Genomic DNA, 14,574 nt, shown 5'->3' with positions numbered 1-14,574 from the left:
CATCCATGGAATGTTTTCCATGGACGAACCAAGGCACCGAATCCAACAAGGAGGTCATCACTAGACGTGGCATTGAGCGCATCTAGGTCTGGTTTGGTAAAAAAAGTAAACTCTAGCCTCGGTAGTGGTAGAGGCCCTTTCGGTGGGCCTACCAAGAAAGTAACATTATGGGAAATCTTGAGTTCATCTAGCTCAGACGCAGCAAGGACACGAGAAAATGGTGGGGACTCAGTAGAAGTCGTGAACGTACGTGCATCTGGTATGTTATGAGCACTTCTCCTAGTCATCCTAGTGGTCCTAGTACGACGAGGTCTACGAGGAGGCTCTGTAGCATCATCATAATACTCGTCGTCAGACAGTGGCGGATAGGAATTATCATACTATGGACCATAGTAGTCCTCATAGTTCTACGGGGGCTCATAAAACCGAGTGTCATACTCCGAAGTAATATGAGAAGGCTGGTATGTGGCCGGGGGTCTATATCGCCTGAGGCACAGGCGGTGCCAGTGGAGCATACTGGTTGAAGGGTGTCCGCGGTGCAAAGGATGCATATGGTGCGGGTGCTGCAGGTGGTGGTGAGGGTGCAAGGTCTAGTAATACGTCGTTGGTGGCGCAAAGTGTGCAGTCAGCGCATAAGGCGTAGGCAGCACTGGTGGATCAATTTTCCCATAAGGAACCGACAGCCCATGTGAGGCATACGGAGTAGGCCCAGCCGGTGGGTAGACATGCAGTGGCAGCATGTCAGGCACAACGTTGGGTGTTGGCTGCGCATAGGGCACAATAGGCATGAAAGACATATGCTGGGCCAGGGGTGTGAGTGGGGCCCCATAGGTGTGCACCGTAGGAGGTGCCTGTGGAGAGTAAGACATCGGCGATGCATGGGGGTGTCCTTGCCCATGCGGGTCTGAGGCAACAGAAGGGGCCAGTGGTGGGTATTGTCCACCTGAAGATGAGTACTGAATAGGAATCGACTCGCGATGTAGTCCCTGGTGGTCGTAGGGTGGTCTTCTTGTGGCTGGGGATAGTCATCCGGATATCCATAGTAGTAATCATGTGGGCGGCGAAGATCATCCATGCGGCGATCATCAAGGTAGTGATCGTCCTAATGTCAGTAGAGATCGTCATATTGTCTAGGATCGTCATCTTGTCGATGATAGCTGTCATCTCGCTCTCGATAATGATCATCCTGGGGGGTGGTAGTCCTGGTAGCGATCATCCTGCTTGTGGCAACGATCGTCTCGCGGTCGATAGTGATCGTCCTGGTGGCGATCATCTAGGTGGCAATCATCCTGATAGTGATCGTCCGGATAGCAATTGTTCTGATGTCGATAGTGATTGTAATGATGGCAATCACCATGGTAGTGATTGTCCAGGTAGCGATCGTGATCACCCTGATGGCGATCGTCCTGGTAACGATCGTTCCGATAGTGATCATTATGGTGTCGATAGTGATCATACTAATGACGATCGTCCTAGTAGCGATCGTCTGGGTAGTGATCGTAATTGCCCTGATGACGATCATTTTGGTAACGATCATCCTGGAAGCAATCATTATCGTCCTAATGGCGACCATCTTGGTAATTATCGTCCTGTCGGCGATAACGATCATCTCGTTGTCGGTAACATTTGTCTTGGGTGTGGTCGCCTAAGTAGCTTTCGTTCGAGTAAGTGCGCAAATGATGAATGTAAATTGATCTTCCATCGGAAGATCATAAATGATGGGGTCATTCTCCCATCCATGATCTATCATGTGGTCTCCTCGGACGGTGCTACGATTTTGACCCATTGTCTTAGCCAAATACTACGTAAAGGGTAGGGGACTCCTACTAAATGATGGGATCACGAGTATATGCATGAATGCACATGCTATGAATTTTGAAAATATGAACGTGTGCAAGACGTGGCTCTAATACCGACAGTGCTAAGCATGGAGGTTAGCACAACCTGGCTCTGATACCAATTTGATGTAGCATGAACGCCGAGAATGGACAGAAAGTGTTACACCATAGGGGAACGGATGTAGAACATGATGCGATGCGATGTAGATGTTGTGTATGTTTCAAAGAATTAACAAGAAATATGTTGGAAGTCAGATGGTACGGTACGTAATCAGTTGACGACACGTGATGGGTTTTGACGTGATCAAGCTATCAATGATCCATGTGATCAAATCGAAGGGACAACGTAGCGGGGGGCATTCTTCGTCCAAGAGTGTCCACACTATCAAGAGAATGACTGGGTCTGAAATTCTCTTGTGGCAACGGACCAATCTGTTAGAACAATCGTATTGGAGTCTGACTATATTTGTGCTACCAGAGCTCTCTGCCTCTTCAGGAATGTTGTCGCGGTTGACTCCTTGCCGTTGACCCCATGCACGGCAATACAAGTTGACTCTTGAACATGATCGGTTGATGATATCTCTTTCAGGGACGTGGGCACATAAAGGGCCCTCGACGCAATAGACCGATGGTCGACGGTACCAAGAGAAGGATACCGCCGATCAGAGTAGGGTCCTATGGGATCGATAGGGTGCCCTGAATATTTCACAAATTGCTCATCAAGGAGAAGAGACAAGCATCACAACAACAATTGATCATCGTCCGGGTAGGAGATGGCTGGAAGGCCGTGGGAAGAAATCTGAGGGTGGCCACAACTACTGACGACTAAGGTCGGCAAGGATCAAGAAGACCTGGACTAGGACATCCCCCGTTTCTCAACAGAGCAAAACTGGAAACTTCCCGAGCGAGTGTTGCTTCACTAGTCAATCCATGGATGTTAGAACACAGACCTGTTCGCCGTGAAGAGGCATTCATGCAACTTGACTTATCAGCATGACAATGTGTGCGAGAATCTGGCGGATTCCCATGGCTTTCCGTGATCCAAACCAAAAATTAAGAATCAGTCGAGGCAGAGCACTTCCTCAACCACTGATTTTGTTAGCCTTACAAAAAAATCTGATTGTCAATCGATGCCCTGGTTGTGGTGCTGACCACTTGGAGACGATGATTGAGTACCTCTTGGTAAGAAAAAAAACTTCACGATGCTTCTTCTTCTTCTTCAGCCAAACACGAGAATACTTCTTCAGAAGGGAAAGAAAAACACAAGATAACTGCCAATGAACAAACCGATCTTGAATTTTCAAATGACCAAGCCTGTCTCCACATTCACCCTCCCCCCTCTTCTTGTAGAAGAAGGGGGAACGGTTATGGACTTCGTAGTGGACTTTTTAAGGGGAAAGCTTATTGGGTTTTTCCCCTAAAAGGGTCCTTTGGGGGGTAAGAAGTCAAATGGACTCCTCCCTACAGGTACAAGTAAATCCATAAGACAACAGGTAAACATCATTCATGGGGTCCCAAACACATAAAGGGGAGCCTCTCGAAGGTAGAAAGAAATAAAACAAGGAATACGCTAGCGAGACAGATGAACATGTAAATTAGAACCGTCGGAGAGGAATCTGACGTCAGGCCTGATACCAGAAATGCGGATTCTTCACTTCGGCTCGAGCTGCATGACGCGGTTGATGACGAATCACAATGTACTCCTTTGGATGGTCGTCCACCAAAGAGACTTACGTTAATGATGTTATTCATATAGTTTATTATTTTTCTAGGAATTAAAAGTCACTTAGATCAAAGGCTGCCGAGGGAGGAATATAATAGAGAATTGCAATTATCATCATACCTCATTAGCACAAATCTTGATTATTGAATGGTGTGCACAAGATCAATTACTGCACACATACCAAGTCCAGTATAATGGTTTGAAAATAGAAGGATGGATTGATTACTCCATAATAGCCAAGCAGATACATTGATCATTTATCAAGAAGAGTGTTATTATATTTTTTCTAATATCAAGAAGAGCACAACCGGTAATTATAGGGTGTGCATATACTTATATAATGAGAAAATGGTACGATGAAATCTCCATATAGCAATACAATATTTTATTTGGGGGAGCTGTTGTGCCATAGAAATTGAGGATGTAAAATATATGTTTCACTCTCCACTATGGAGTTGAAATACATTTCCACTCAAAAATCCGTGAAGAGGCATTATGTATGGATGAATTGTTATATGACCACAGCCAGGAGCAAGGGATATTTATCTTCTGTGATGACACAATTAGTAAAATGTGTAAAATATTCTGACATTCCATTCATAGGCAATGCATAGATATGTGTCTTTTATCAGAGATATATTTGAAGAGGTCCTGTAACTCAGCTATATCTGCACATACGATAATGCCGGCTGATAGAAGAGGTTGCCTGGCCGCATGAGACATCCATTAAACCCATCAACATTTAGTGGATTAACCCTTAGGATCTCTCTCTCCACTCTAAATAGCACCACAATGTAAATTATCAAAGTTATGGACTGATTGTAATTTTCTCTCCTCCCTCTGTCTTATCTTTATTTCTGGATGCTCAAGAAGGAGAATGAGATAACTGAAGGAAAGAAGGTGCTCTTCCCTGGAGGTCCAGGAGAAAGAGGCTTCAATAAAGGAAAAGAAGGGCATTTTCTATCCTACACAGGTAGAAGCAAGGAGTCTGGAAGAAGACCCATTGTATAACTTCATCATCACCAGGATTTGTGAGTTTTCCATAAGTGTAATTAACCCATCCTGATTCAACTAGTTTCAATGGTAGAGATAGGAAGGCTTTTTCTTGCCTGCTCATAATCCATTAGAAACATGACATTTTCATTAAGAAATTAAAAGGAGCTTAAAAGATAAACCCTGCCTCCATAGCTTTCCACTTCAGTCTTCACGTTTCCTCCAAAATCTATCACAACGAAAACGACCTGCTCAAACCCCGTCCACATTCAGTAAAAAAATCGACCAATCCCATCAAAATTTTGAATCTTTCGCGTGTTCTTCCATAAAAAAAAATATATATATATATATCTTTCCCTGTTTCGCTTTGGATCGTTCGTCGATACGACAAGAAACCGCGATGTGATGTTTCGAGAACACCACCACCACCATTCGGCGAGCAAAACAAGTTTAAAAAAAAATTATACAGCAGAGAAAAGCCCATCAACGGCGGCTCGACGGCGGCGCGCGCCGCGGCGCCGCCGCGCAAGCCCCGCGCCGCCGCCGCCGCCGCCGCCGCACTCCGGCGGCGCCGCCGGGTACCTCTCCCGATCATAACAGTATGAGTAAGTCATGTGTTTGGATCGGACGGCTGCCATCGCCCGGCGCTGGGCCGCCGTGAGATCGCCGGGGAGGCGGCGGCGCCCGCCGCCGTGGCAGGCGGGGGAGCTGACGGGGCAGCCACGTAGGACGAGGTCGGCGAACTGTGCCACGTAAGGCCCACGGCGATAATCGACCCTGAATCGCCCCCCGGAGGTCGCCCAGGTCGACCCGTCCCAGATGGTGGCGTAGACCGACATGGCCTTGCCGGGGAAGCTCTCCATGGCGGCGCTCTTGAGGATCTCCCGGATGGGCACGCCGTCGACGAAGAATCTGCGGCGGGGAGATTCTGAGGAATCTGAAGGGGAATCTTCTCAAAGGGTGGGGAGAAGGAGGAGGCTTACAGAATCTTGTGATCGGTCCAGAGGATGGAGTAGCGGTGGAAGTCTGCGGTGGGGTCGAACCAGAGGTGGTAGCGCTCTTCACGGCCGGTGGCGGTGCTGCCGTTGCCGTAGACGTTGGTCTGGATTCGCCACTGCCTTCCTCTCACGTTGCCGAGGAACTCGAAGTCCAGCTCGTCGTGCGTCTTCTCGTACACGTCGCCGTTGGAGAGCTGCCCAGATCGATCGTAAGAAGAAGACGGAGAGAAAGAGGAGGAAGAAGAGGAAGAAGAGAGGAGTACGTAGAAGGCGACGACGACGCCGGCTGTGTAGTCGGAGGGGAGCTTGATGGAGGCGCTGAAGTGGCCGTGAAGGTAGAGCTCCTGGGAGACGAATCCGGCGCCTGAAGGAAAATCGAGTGAGCTAGAGAAGAAGAAGAAGAAGAAGATTCAAGAAGAAGAAGAAGAAGCTAGAAGAAAAGGAAGAAGCTTGAAGAAGAAGAAGAAGATGCTAGAAGAAGAATAAGAAGAAGATGCTAGAAGAAGAAGAAGCAGAAGCAGCTTGAAGAAGAAGAAGAAGAAGAAGAAGAAGAATCTTGGAGAAGAAGAAGAAGCTAGAAGAAACTTGAAGGACAAGCTAGAAGAAGATGAAGAATCTTGGAGAAGAAGAATATAGAAGAAGAAGAAGAAGAAGAAGAAGAAGAAGAAGAAGAAGAATCTTGGAGAAGAAGAATATAGAAGCTAGAAGAAGCTTGAAGAACAAGCTAGAAGAAGAAGAAGAAGCTAGAAGAAGCTTGAAGAACAAGCTAGAAGACGAAGAAGAATCTTGGAGAAGAAGAAGAAGAAGAAGCTAGAAGAAGCTTGAAGAACAAGCTAGAAGACGAAGAAGAATCTTGCAGAAGAAGAAGAAGAAGCATGAAGAAGAAGAAAGAAAGAAAGAAAGAAAGAAGGGGGGAGAATGCCTGTGCGCTTATCAAGGGCGATGTGGACGGTCTTGCCATCACGGAGAAGCTTCAGATTGTGATCGCCGAAGAGCTGCGTGTAGCTCTCCTCAAACGCCGGCGATTGGTAGTCGTCCTCTTCACTATCGAACTCATCATCAAGAGAAGAAGAAGAAGAAAACGAAGAAGAAGAAGACGAAGAAGAAGAAATGAGAGAGACGCAGCAACAGAGAAGCAAACAAACGAAGAAAACACCCCCCGCCATTCCCATCTCTCCTCTCTCTCCTCTCTCTCTCTCTAACTGCCCATCTCCACTCTCTCTCTCTCACTCTAGTTCGGGAGATCTGCTTATATCGTACTGCTCCACCCGCAACACTACAGAAAGAAACCAGGGCGGCGGAAAGAGACAGCACTCTTTTGAGAGGATGATGATGGCGCATCCGCCGTCCGTTTCAGGATCGACGGCTGATCCGGCCGCATCCGGCCTGCCGCTTACAGGTGGGCCCGCTCAGCTCGATGGGTCCGAGCCGGCGCGCTTCTTTAACTGCACCGCGGCTCCGGAGCGGCCCGGCGCGGGCTCCCCCCCACGTGACCTGGTGCCACGCCATTGAAACTAGCCGTTGTTTCCGGTCGCGGAATTCACTCCCATCACGAGGATAACTAGTCTGAGATCGCATCCTGACCGTCCGATCGCGTCTAGCGAGTAAACTGTCCATCTCGGTGATCGCCAGCTGGACCTGCAGAGAAGTCTTATCAAAACGATTCTGGAATTTTCTATTTTAAACCCTCAAAGACATTGAATTCTCTTATTCATACCTTTATTTTTTATATCTCTTCTGTCCTATCGATTAAACCTTCAAATAAGGTAGAAATCATTTATTTCGTTGTTAGAAAGCATTTTTAAAGAATTAAACTCTTCGGATGGCGCGTAATTTGCGTTGAAGTCATATGACTTGGACGGATGACGTATTCACGTCATCCGTGAACAAAATCTAATTCGGCGGTTCTTAATAGCGAGAGTTATTGTGGAGCAAAAGAAGGTAGAGACGTGTCGGAATCTCTGATCACGAGATCTAGAAAGATCCTGGCCGTTGATCGTGGCGGACGAAAAAATCATCCGTAAATTACAAATATGTACATTTAAACCAGTAGGGAGATTAGTGGTATTTATGTAAATTAGTACAATTGCAGGCCTTGATTATAGACAAGAAATTGAATTCTCCCTATATGAACTCTCGAGGTGGTTACCAACTTCGTTCATTCGTCTCCAGCTACGCGGGAAAATATCCTTCTCGTTTGGTCCCGATCAGACTTCGTTGAACGCTTTCTCGATCCTTCTCCATCTTCATTCTCTCCGACAAGATCAACTCAGGGCCTGATTGCTATTCAATTCAATAACTTCGAATCGCGGATGGATCGATTGGTGTCTCCGATCACTTCTTCTTCCTGTTCTTCCTCAATCTCTCCAGGAGTATTCGGATCCCTCAGATCGGCGGCAAAATCTGGTTTCCCGGCTTCTGTAAGGCCTCATATCTTCTGCGTTGGTTCAAGAACCTGGTTCTCCGGAAGATTCATCAAGGTATCTTTCCGGAAGCTCAATTGTTCCTGGTTTGCTTTAAAGACGGACGTAGAAATCGGATTCCATATTTTTTCAAAGAAAAAATGAATAGAATCATACTACTCGTGCTTATAGCCAACATACGTTAATATATCCGTCGAGTTTAATACAATCTATGTTAATTCCTAGCAGACAAGTTTGTTCTATTAGCCGTGTTGTATACGACTTCTAAGCATGTGGCACGTGTCTTATTCTTATTAGTTGATATTGGCGTGTGAGTCATCAAATATCACACAAGTCGACGCCGTCCCAAAGTTGATCGTTTCTGTCTCCGCCACGCGTCTCTGATTCTTCGGTCTCCGAGTTTCGTGAATCTTCTACTTTGACACTTTAATTTCTCCAATTTTCCGCCTCGATTATGAAATTAAGTTCCTTTCTTGCGATACCTTAATTAAATTACCTGTGATGATCAACGAATTATGTTTCAATAATAACGAAATGAATTGTAGGATTCGCCTATATATATTGTTTTTATGTTTTAATTCTTTAATTCATTGCTTTGTAGCATTGATTTACATCGAATATAAACCTAAACTAATATAATCCTTTCATACGATTCCTTAATTAAATTACGTGTGATGTTCAATGAATTATATTTTATCATAATACCGGAATGAATCATACCTTAATTCTTTAATTCTCTGCGGTATAATAGGGAATTTATTTATAACATCGATCGATATCGAATATAAACCTAAACGAATCTATTCCGGCTACTCCGGCTACAGCGTTACAGATCAATCTCTGCTCCAAAAGAATCGCGGAAGCACATCCGCGGGAGATCTCGAGTCCGAGCGTCCTCCTCTGAATCTCAGATCCCTCCTCTCCAATTAGAATCTCCGACTGGGCAATTCCTCTCGGAAATACTCGTCAGCTATCCTCATCTTCTCTACGCCGCCGTCGACGAGCAACTCGAGCAACTACAAACCGAGCTCAACGCAGATAAACAGAAGCAGCCGACCAATCCCGCAACAGACATCGTTCTATACAAGTAAGTCTCCTCCGCCTCGGATTCCCCAAATCCGACCGTCGATTTTCCGATGATCAAATCTGACGATCTTGAAAAAACAGGAGAATTTCCGAGGTGAGAGCAAAGGAAAGGGGGAGAGCGCTGGAGGAGATTCTCTACACGCTGGTCGTGCAGAAATTCATGGACGCGGAGATCTCCCTGATACCATGCCTGTCGCTGACCGCCGACGTGGCCGGCCACGTGGACCAATGGCCTGCTCAGGACGAAGAGCTAGAAAGAATCCACTCGCCGGAAGCCCTCGAGATGATTCAGAACCACCTGGCCTTGATCCTCGGCAACCGAGTCGCGGACCGCGACTCGGTCGCCGACATGAGCAAGCTCCGAGTCGGCCAGGTCTACGCGGCGTCCATCATGTACGGCTACTTCCTCAAGCGCGTTGACCAGAGGTTCCAGCTGGACAAGACGACGCAGTCGCTGCCGTCCGCGGTGGAAGAGGTGGGGCCCACCCCGCTCGAGGTCAACGCCGGGGGATTCGGGTTCGGGATCCGGCCCACCATGCTGCGGGCCTACGTGATGGGGCTCGACCCGGAGACGCTGCAGCGGTGCGCCACGGTCCGGTCCAAGGAGGCGCTCGGGCTGGTCGAGAGGCAGACGGCGGCCCTGTTCGGGAAATCGACGGCCGCGATTTCGTCCCGGGAGGAGATGATCATGGTCAGCTTCGCCGGTCTCAGGCGGCTGATTCTGGAGGCCGTCGCCTTCGGGGCTTTTTTGTGGGACGTCGAGGCTTACGTGGACTCTAGGTTCCGCCTGGCCCCCAACTTTTAACCTGTATATAATATAACGGATGACGGATTATAATCCGTCATCCGTTATCAGTCCTAACGTCACGGGAACGGAACGTCCCGTACCGTCCCTTCTCCTGTAACGGGAGCCGTTTCAGTCCCGTTCCGTGTAATAGCCGTAATGTATATACATCATACGTTATCCGTTATCCGTTATCCGTCTTAACGTCACGGGAACGGAACGTCCGGTGCCGTCCCGTCTCCTGTAACGGGAGCCGTTTCAGTCCCGTTCCGTGTAATAGCCGTAGTGTATATGCGTCATACGTTCTCCGTCATCCGTCCTTACGTCACTGGAACGGAACGTCCCGTACCGTCCCTTGGCCTTTAACGGGAGCCGTTTCAGTCCCGTTTTGTATAATAGCCGTACTGTATATACTTTTTCTCCCACGTGTGTTGACTTTTAGGATGTGAAGAGAAGTGTCAAAAATTAGGGTGGTCACGCGCCGCGTGGCTGACAGCTGTCGTCGGTAGGGAACGTGATTTCGAGGTAAGAGGAGGGGTAGTTTGGGAAGAGGTTGGTATTTTTTGGCCGGAGAAGGGAGAGAGAGGAGTCGCCGTCGTCTCTGGGAAGAGAGAAAGGGCGAGGCTTTCTCGAGCGGGAGAGGAAGAGATTTCTCGATAAGAGGTGGGTATGCGATAAGCGTGTGTTTATTGATGGTTGATAGAGTTTGATATAGATTTGATACGTGGGATGAGGCGAGTTGTCCAGGCAATTATAAATTCTCTGCCACGCAGGCATATGCCCTAATATTATCGTTCCTAGATTCTGTCTTTTCATTTTTTATTCGGTTGAGCGTGTTGAGGGGATTCGTGGCCTCCGCTGGACTGATTGGGGATTCGTATGTTTGTTGGATGTTCGACATTTTGTAATCGTAATATTTGTGGAAAGTGAGGAGAGCCGCCGCCTTCCTTGTAAAAAATAATTTTCGCTATAGGAAGTCCGTTGGCTTAGGGGGAATGCAACAGCAAAAACAAAAGAATTCTTTGCCGGAAATTAATTCTAGGAAAAATGTAAATTTTTTGATCTACCTCTTTTTTCCTTTATAGAATTCAGATGTATGATTCTGTGATGGGCGAAGATGTTAAACGATAATGTTCCTACTGTGCTGTTCTCAGCTACCGGGTTTCGAGTGCCCAGCGAATTTAGGTCGCTCTAGTTTGATTTAAAATCATTGAAATGGGCAGCAAAGGAGAAGAAACTCCATCGAAACTTCAGAAGTCGTCCACACAAGTTTGGCTTGAAAACTTTCCAAAAAAAAAGATAAATCTTCGTAATCCAGATTGACTAGAATGATTTATCTTTTCTATCACTCAGGAACAGGCCCCGCCCCCCAGCCCTGCCACTGTTTTCCCTGATTGGGCGGCATTCCAGGTATTTAATTTATTTTTCTATTTTATAAATCTCCAGGAATTCTCTTAATTCTCTTTCCCATAGGCGTATTATAATTCTGCCGGGCCTCCAGTTCCTACTGGGTTTTACCACTCTCCTGTGGCTTCCAGTCCCCAGGGTCATCCATACGTGTGGGCCCCGCAGGTAACCTTGGTTTTGAATAATAAACTTTGGAAAAGTATTTTCTGAGGAGAAGAAACTTGATAAATTCACGGCAATGTCTTCAGTGAATTAAGGGTTTTTGACACTTTTATTTCTGCAGCACATGGTTCCTCCTTATGGAGCGTCTACGGCTCCATATGTTGCCATGTATCCACCTGGGGGCATGTATCCCCAACCCACCATGCCACCAGTATTGTGAGCCTTATTATTTTCAATAATACATTCATATCACATCCTCATCAGACTTAGAATTCGTCTCGTCTAATCGCTAGATTGACAATGTATGCATTGCCTCTTGAAGTGTTGAAATCGAAATTTCTACTATTCGTGTTTGCAACGATGGCGGAAACCGTCATTGTCCGCAGCTTGAGTGATGTTGACAATTTCATCATTGTCATCGCCGCTTGCGGAGGACTGACGATGGCGATGGCGATTTAGTCATCTGTATGGATCATCTGAGTGAGGTTAACAAATATGATGACAATGTTGTCTCGTTATCGTCATCCAGTCAAGGACAGATGACGATGTTGATTCTGTGTCATTGTTGTCATCTTGGCAAGGACGAAATACTGTCTCTGATACTAACCTTGATCTTGGCTCGTATCGGAACGAGGGTAGAGGACGAGACGATGTAGAAATTCCCGGGGTAGAGAGGTGAAACGGGAAGGATCGGGAGGAGGCCGAGCAGAGGGGTTAGGGATCGGCCGAGGACGAGCTGCCTGAAGACGCGGTGATGCGGATACGATCATGAGGACAGGGATCGTGGAGGGAGACGGAGCGTAGATGTAGGAAAGACGAAAGGAGAGGGGAAAACTAACATTCACTTAAGAACCAACATCCAAGTCTGCCCTCCCTAGAGGGAGGCCTGTGCTATTTAAAGGAACATAAGCCAAACATGACGAGAATGCCCTGACACGGCCCGGGGAACCCTATCAGTCTCGTTGTCATTGTCTGGACTTTCAAGTTTCAATTGTCTTGAAAATTACCTTTGATGTCGTTTTAATCATCGACCTCTAGTCATCGCCATCATCGGTGACAATGTACAGTAGGTGTAATAAATGGGGTATATGGCAAAAAACTGAGAATCTCTTTGGCGAGTATGCTTTCAACTCTTTGTTCTTAATTTCTCTCTGCAATTGAAACTTGATTGGAATGAGTTTTAGGCGGGGCCCACCAAAGGAGATGGTAAGTCAACTGAAGTTAAGAAAAAGACTCCTCTCACAAAGAGGAATGGAAGCTTAGGCAATCTGACTATGATCACAGGCAAGAGTGGAGAGAGAGATAAAACGTCTGGGGCATCGACTAATGGCGTTGAATCCGCAAGGTGGAAGGTTTTCACGTTTTACATCCCTTCATTTCATATTTTTGCCCTAATTCTGTAGCCTCTGCTTTGTGCAGTGGTGACAGTGGAAGTGAAGCTTCGAGCGACGGTAGTGATGCAAATTCACAGAGTGTATGTTCTCTCCCGAGTAATATTATTACTATTCTTCTTTTTTTTTTTCATGTCTGCGTTGTCTCAGCATGAATTTTAACTCATTTTTTCTTTCATTCAACTCTCTAACATAAGTCGTGTTTAAGTAGAAAAAAGGCAAAATCCCTCTCCAGTCGATTGAATCTCAAGGGATTCTTGGAATTGAAATCGGTCTGTCAGTCGTAAAAAACTTGTATCTCTGGTTCATCTTCAATTTGAACTTCTTGGATTCGTCGTGCGCTGAAGTGATCAGTTGCATAATACTCCCCTCCTCTCTGAACCAGTGTTACTACTGATGAAAGGCCAAACAAGATTTCGATGATCGGATCCAACTTTTGAATCAATCAAAAGTTTCAATCCCTAGTCCCAAAAAATAAGATAAAATTTCCTTATTCTATCTCTCACTTTCAAAATAGATCATGATCCAGGACATGATCATCAGCCTGAAATCATTATAACACTCCGCGGCTCAGAAACTTCTGACTAAATCAAATTTGATTGGCCTGATGATTGAGCACCCATCAGCCCATTCCACTGGAAACTGGCCCTCTTGATCAGATCGATCAAGGCTGTTAGACTGATAGCAACCCCTATTCAAGAGCACAAAAATTCTCTCTTTCATCTCATAGTCAAATCAATGTAAAATTTCTCCCGTTGTCTGCTTCTCTCCTTTTCCAGGGTTCAGACGACCGCCACCGTCAGAGAAGAACCAGCGGAGAGGGTAAATCCCGGGCCCACCGTTGTCCGTTGACTTTTCCCGTTGCTGACGTGGCCATCATCCATCGGTGCAGGCGAGTCGAAGAACGCGGGAACGTCGGACCACACGTCATCGTCCATCACGGCCGTCCGTTGCAGTGCTATCGCGGCGCCCACCACCGCGCTGAAAATCGGCAGAGACTATTGGGCCGGCCCATCAGCAGATACTATTGGGCCGGTCCGACCCAAACTACCCATCACCCTCCCGTCTACTTCATCCGCTGGAGCTCATCCTCGCAGCTCTTCTGCCGCTCCTTCCTCCGAGATCTGGACGCAGGTTTGACCACCCCGGTTTCGCTAATTAATTATCAAACTCATCTAATTTCTTAAATCTATTTTTTATGGCAAGGACGAGAGAGAGCTGAAGCGGCAGCGACGGAAACAGTCGAACCGGGAGTCGGCCCGGCGGTCCAGGATGAGGAAGCAGGTCAGAAAACGCGAGTAAATTTTTCATAAAAAATTGACCAACGGGGGACGACGCGTGGCAGGCGGAGTATGACGAGCTCGCGGTCCGCGTCGGGTCGTTGACCGGGGAGAACAACCGGCTGAGGGAAGAGCTCGCCAGGTTACGCGGCGACTGCGAGAGGCTGTCCTCCGAGAACGCCTCTCTCTCTGTACGCCACCCTCTCCCTCTCTAAAAAAAATCCATACTGGGCTCTGATTCTCTTATTGGGCCCGCGCAGGAGAAACTCGACGGCAAGCCCAGGAAAGAGAAGATCGGGGAATTGAATGACCCGGTCGTTGACTTTGGCTAAACTTCGCATTTATTACCAATGTGTGTCAGGCCGAATTCAATGCCTGCAGTCAACTCATGTCAAATACAGTTCGTACGACGGAGAGCCCGAGGCTCACGCGGCAACGGTCAACGCGTCTCTGACTGATCCATTTCTCCATTCCCACGATGCAGTGCTG

At 47.1% G+C, this 14,574-nt stretch overlaps 3 protein-coding genes across 5 annotated transcripts; 2 read left to right on the top strand and 1 right to left on the bottom strand.

Annotated features, from left to right (window-relative positions):
• Positions 1 to 4,872: 4,872 nt before the first annotated feature.
• Positions 4,873 to 6,820, bottom strand: LOC144713733 (putative xyloglucan endotransglucosylase/hydrolase protein 27). Its single transcript, XM_078588409.1, has 4 exons — positions 6,475 to 6,820; positions 5,816 to 5,916; positions 5,538 to 5,746; positions 4,873 to 5,466 (listed from the first exon to the last, which is right to left on the bottom strand). The coding sequence occupies exons 1-4, from the start codon at positions 6,722 to 6,724 to the stop codon at positions 5,016 to 5,018; spliced, it is 1,011 nt and encodes a 336-aa protein (XP_078444535.1). The 5' UTR covers positions 6,725 to 6,820; the 3' UTR covers positions 4,873 to 5,015.
• Positions 6,821 to 7,703: 883 nt separating this feature from the next.
• On the top strand, positions 7,704 to 10,032 carry LOC144713732 (UV-B-induced protein At3g17800, chloroplastic-like). Its single transcript, XM_078588408.1, has 3 exons — positions 7,704 to 8,032; positions 8,800 to 9,062; positions 9,143 to 10,032. The coding sequence occupies exons 1-3, from the start codon at positions 7,865 to 7,867 to the stop codon at positions 9,864 to 9,866; spliced, it is 1,155 nt and encodes a 384-aa protein (XP_078444534.1). The 5' UTR covers positions 7,704 to 7,864; the 3' UTR covers positions 9,867 to 10,032.
• A 352-nt stretch (positions 10,033 to 10,384) lies between these two features.
• On the top strand, positions 10,385 to 14,555 carry LOC144713734 (bZIP transcription factor 1-A-like). 3 transcript variants are annotated; one of them, XM_078588412.1, is made up of 12 exons: positions 10,385 to 10,508; positions 11,000 to 11,114; positions 11,199 to 11,255; positions 11,319 to 11,417; positions 12,599 to 12,620; positions 12,699 to 12,759; positions 12,834 to 12,888; positions 13,585 to 13,627; positions 13,698 to 13,939; positions 14,012 to 14,089; positions 14,151 to 14,276; positions 14,346 to 14,555. In XM_078588412.1, exons 2-12 carry the CDS (start codon positions 11,061 to 11,063, stop codon positions 14,415 to 14,417), a joined length of 909 nt encoding a protein of 302 aa, XP_078444538.1. In that variant the 5' UTR covers positions 10,385 to 10,508; positions 11,000 to 11,060; the 3' UTR covers positions 14,418 to 14,555. The 3 variants fall into 3 exon arrangements, with proteins under 3 accessions (XP_078444538.1, XP_078444536.1, XP_078444537.1); XM_078588410.1 differs by having other exon boundaries at positions 12,599 to 12,759; XM_078588411.1 differs by lacking the exon at positions 10,385 to 10,508 and adding an exon at positions 10,517 to 10,894 and having other exon boundaries at positions 12,599 to 12,759.
• Positions 14,556 to 14,574: the final 19 nt, after the last annotated feature.

Source organism: Wolffia australiana, chromosome 16, assembly GCF_029677425.1.
Source record: "Wolffia australiana isolate 7733 chromosome 16, ASM2967742v1".
Classification (NCBI taxonomy): domain Eukaryota; kingdom Viridiplantae; phylum Streptophyta; class Magnoliopsida; order Alismatales; family Araceae; genus Wolffia; species Wolffia australiana.
The sequence above is the reverse complement of the archived record's forward strand: the minus strand, read 5'-3'. Positions and strand labels throughout refer to the sequence as shown.